General features: G+C 31.4%; 1 protein-coding gene across 1 annotated transcript; it reads left to right on the top strand.

Moving 5' to 3' along the window:
* The first annotated feature begins 1720 nt into the window (after positions 1-1720).
* LOC123550051 (G-protein coupled receptor daf-37-like) lies at positions 1721-3858 on the top strand. The gene has a single exon (XM_045338487.2). The coding sequence runs from the start codon at positions 2067-2069 to the stop codon at positions 3195-3197; it is 1131 nt and encodes a 376-aa protein (XP_045194422.2). The 5' UTR covers positions 1721-2066; the 3' UTR covers positions 3198-3858.
* Positions 3859-4667: the final 809 nt, after the last annotated feature.

Below are 4667 nucleotides of genomic sequence, written 5' to 3'. Positions count from 1 at the left end.
TGTAAATAATACAGTGCAGAAAGTATAAAAAGAACAATAAAATCGCAATACTCAAAAAACAAACTCCTTCCTATATATATATTATTGTTCTTTATATATATATATATATTGTAATAAAAGTTATTTCATAAAACAGGATAGTTAGGTCAGTGTGGATTAAAATTTTAGTTTGTCTTCGTAGAGAATGCATGACTTTTTAGATGATCCGTGTAATAAATTCTATATTGCTTAAACAGAATTCCTATAGTTTTTTTCCTTACATAGAATTTTTCTTAATTCACATATATGATAGGAAAATTTGTGCTGAAAACAATGAACAAATAAAAACAATAGGTCACCAGGCTTGTTTTTGTGAAAACTTGTTTTGAACACACCCACTGCTGCTGAAACTGCCAGCGGTTTTTCAACATTTTCACGGTTTTCTGCTTTTTTATAAATACCAACCAAAAATATACATCAAGACAGCACAATACGGGTTTTTGTCTTTTTACAGATTTTATTATATACTTATTTGATATCATACTCATATTTGTAATACTCCATCCTTACAATAATGGGTACAAATGAAAAAAAAATATTGTTTCATCTTTATTTTTGTGAACTTTTTTCAATGAAAAATACCCATAGTGAAGAATATTTTTTTTTAATTTTGAAAAAACTCTTTCATAGAATTTTTTCCTGTTTTTCTTGTATATAGATAATTGTATTGTGAGCATAAAAATGGCTAAAAATGTATGGGTCGCCAGGCTAAATTTTATGTAAGATTCTGCTAAAAGTTAAAAAAAAGTTTTAAAAATTCTTAATTCTTTCTATAATTGAATACTAAATAATCTGAAAGGTGATATTGTCTTATCAGTACTTAGTCAATTATCTTACATTATATGAACAACACTGTCTTTGTACTAAAATGCGATGTGAAAACACAACCACAAAAATAGCAAGATACCTGTCAGGCATGATACTTGTCAATACAATATAAACCAGTATCAACATTTGATTACTGATAAAACTTATCAAAAAATGTTATTTCATTCAAGATTCCTCATATTTAAGATGTCTGTCACATGTTTCAACAAATGTTGACTTCAGTTCAGTTTTCAATAGAAAGTGTCGGCTGCGCTGAAAGATGCGCATAAAAACTATAGGAATTCCCTTTAAGCTGTTATCGCGAAGTTATAATTTTAGTCATTTTCAGATAAATTCCTCTGTTGCCCTCACAGATACATTCGGAATACAAATATTAACTGAAACATGTATTTGTACTGTCACCTGAATTTAAACGCAACATATGCGCATGCCAGGTCAGATACTTGAAAATTTGTTAAGTCTTCAGAATTGTTTGCGTTTGACAGTAAAAAACAAACTGATATTTTTAAGCGCCCGTAATATTTAGGTCTAGGTTCTATTAACGAATATGTAATATAAGTCAAAAGGTTAACTACATATATTTTAACATGATTTATGCAACTCTTGAAATATTAATGAACATGTGTTTATGTCAATACATCTACTGATCAATATATGAAATGTCTGAGAGAATAATGTTAATGAAATTGATCTAATATTGATTTTATTCCTGTATCCGTATAAATAAAGATAAACATAAATTAACATAAATTTAAAACTGTCGACAGAACTGAACTCTTTCATCCTTTTCCAGAAGTTTTCAATTTACTTACATAAACTTACTCAAAGCTTTTTCTATTTTCAGACTGAAAAATTGTCATGAATTCGGACGGACCGCTATGGAAAAATAACATCAAATATATATGAACTGTAATGGTTAAATAAACATTAAATTTATGTTAAGTCTGGAAATGGTGATGTCCTAAAGTCGTCTTACTGGGTACGATTTGAAGATTACCCAGAAGCACTTGTTTATCATTTTGCAAATATACACGAGTGAGAATTAAAACTAGTTGGCTGTGTATATGTGACTCAAAAGATTATCAATAAACATGGTTCTAGTTCTTCGAGCGGACGAGTATGCCTGTCAGATTTCAACACCGGTTATTTAAATTATTTCGTACTGAATAGAATTAGAAAGGTAAATTTCCAATAGCAACATGTATGTTCGCGCGTATGAGAAATCATTAATGGTTTATGACGAGTACGTGGCGCATAGACACATATTACTGATAGTACCACCAGTTTTGTTGGCAATAGGAACCATAGGTAACATATTTTCGTTTTGTATTTTGTTTAAAAACGTTAAGAAGGCATCAACGTATAGTTATCTTAGTGCTTTGGCACTTGTGGATTTACTTGTGTTATATATTGGATTATTAAGAATTTGGATTGGACAATTTACGACAGATATTGTAGACACTAACAACATATTGTGTAAGGTTGGTATTTTTCTCGGCTATGTGAGCAGTGATGTGTCAGTGTGGCTTATTGTAGCAGTAACTATTGAGAGACTTATAGTAGTGATGTTTCCGCTCCGGGCCCCGAGACTGTGCAATGCGAGGAATGCCCGCATATCAATACTGATTATCATTGCACTGTTTATCGTAGTAAATGGCCACTTTCTGTGGTCTGTGGAATTACACCATTATAGTTTTGGAAAGACTGTGATTTCAAAGTGTCATGCTAGAAAACTCTTCACTCGTTTGGTGGAAGATATGTGGCCCTGGGTGGATGCTGGGATTTATTCTTTCGTGCCTTTCCTAATTATTATGCTTTTTAATAGTTTCATAATTAAGAACATAGTTTCAGCTAGACAAAAACGTAATGTTTTAAGACAACAATCGTCTTTGCGGAACAGAAACGGTGTCAGTAATCAAAACAGGAAGCAAGGAGAGGCTAGCAAAAGAATAACGTTTACGTTACTAGTGGTGTCATTCACTTTCCTTATCACTACATTACCTACAAACCTAGTTCTAATCTTTACATCATTTTCGGACGAAGCCGATAATGACGACGATGCCATATTTGCAAAACGGAAATTAATCAGTACGTCTGCAGAAATGTTAATGTACGTGAATCATAGCATCAATTTCTTTTTATATTGTATGACAGGCAGAAAATTCAGGGACCAGTGTAAAATGCTCATTTTACATGGCTGTATGTCACCATTTACTTCAGTAGTCCGTGGAAATTCAAACAGGTTCTCCACAAGTAGACTGAGCATGAGAACATCAAAGACAGTGGTTGTGAATAACGAACATACACGAGATTTCTGTGCTCGGCTTTAGGTGACTGTATTTATCTGACAAACATTCATTATATGATCACAGATATAAGAGAAAAAAACTTCAAGATATATTTGAATGGCATAACTATTATAATATGGTTAATAGTCATTCAAGAGTACAATATATTCAGGTATAATGGAGAACAAGTTGATAAAAAGCAGAGATGTGATTTCCTTCTATTCAACAATAACAAAAAATACATATGTTGTGTTGTAAAATGTATTAAAATTTGACAGTGATGTGAAATAAATAATAAGTAACATGGGAACAAACTAAAAAATATAACATCTCGGCTTATGCATGTGTACAATTTGCATATATCTGCGTTGAAGCACGAAGTACTTTTATAAAAAAGAGACGTATTCAACTTTGCAATTACGGTAAAAGCTTCTGAAATAAAGTGACAAATAGCACTGAATCTAACGCACTTTAAGTGGGTTATTAATATGCTTTTCGCGAGGTGGCACTTTAATAACGCTAAGAACTTGAAATGTAAGAACTAAAAACTGCAAATCCATACACAAAGCACTTAAATAGCACAAATAAATTTAGGAATGAAAAATACATTTTTTCATGACGGAATTTCTATAAAAAAACAACGTTATTCTGATTTTCTTTGGTTTGTCGTTTTCAATTAGTTTGAATACAATGTGTATATTCATTTGGTGTTTTCCTTTCCATTCGTTTCGGGCGACCACCAGGAGGTTTATTTACAGTGTTTAATTATGATAGAAATGAATAAGTTATTTCTTAGTCCGATGACTTCTTCGCTTTTAGTGAAGTTTACACAAAAATCCAGACAACTGCAAGAAATCAACCACCGCAAGAAGAATCTAATATTTGTCATGCTACAGCTTCAATAACCTTAAAAAATAATTTGTAATAGTTTTCGCCGCTCAAAAAGGCTATTTTCACTAAAGTTATTTGAAATTTTGAAATAGCATAAGAAAGATCAGACCACCAAATCCAGAAAAACGTCTTCTGTGTCTAGACGATATCACATTAACTTGAAAACTACCACCTGGCACTGGCAGATCATTTAAACACAAACAATAAATATTATATTTTTTGTTGCTAGAAAGTGTTTTTGATATGGAAATAATTGAGTTAATCAAACGAAATTTGGTTTCTCGCTCTCTATATATATTTCATTTATTTTGTCCAAATCACATTCTAAATACATTTTTTTCAACAACTTTCGAATACATAAATAGTTTATACTACCTTCTGTAGAGCAATACAGTAAGTTCAACATTAATTTCTCACCAAACATGAAACATTTAAACTGCCTGGAGAAGTGCATTATGGCCTGAGAACGATTATTGAAAGGTAGCCATTGCACAGAAATCTCTTTTGTCATTTATCACTGAAAATCTACACACCTATAATTCAGTGGAATTTACATGGATTTGTAAGTCTTTTAAGTGGAGCGAATATACAATTTAGTTCTTTTGAGTTTCATGTACAAAA

The sequence above is a fragment of the Mercenaria mercenaria genome, chromosome 6 (genome assembly GCF_021730395.1).
Source record: "Mercenaria mercenaria strain notata chromosome 6, MADL_Memer_1, whole genome shotgun sequence".
Taxonomy (NCBI): Eukaryota; Metazoa; Mollusca; class Bivalvia; order Venerida; family Veneridae; genus Mercenaria; species Mercenaria mercenaria.
Note: the sequence above shows the minus strand (reverse complement) of the source record. Positions and strands in the feature narration are given on the sequence as shown.

Coding starts and splice junctions, on each gene's coding strand:
- LOC123550051 (XM_045338487.2), top strand. CDS start 2,067: ATGTATGTTCGCGCGTATGAGAAATCATTAATGGTTTATGACGAGTAC.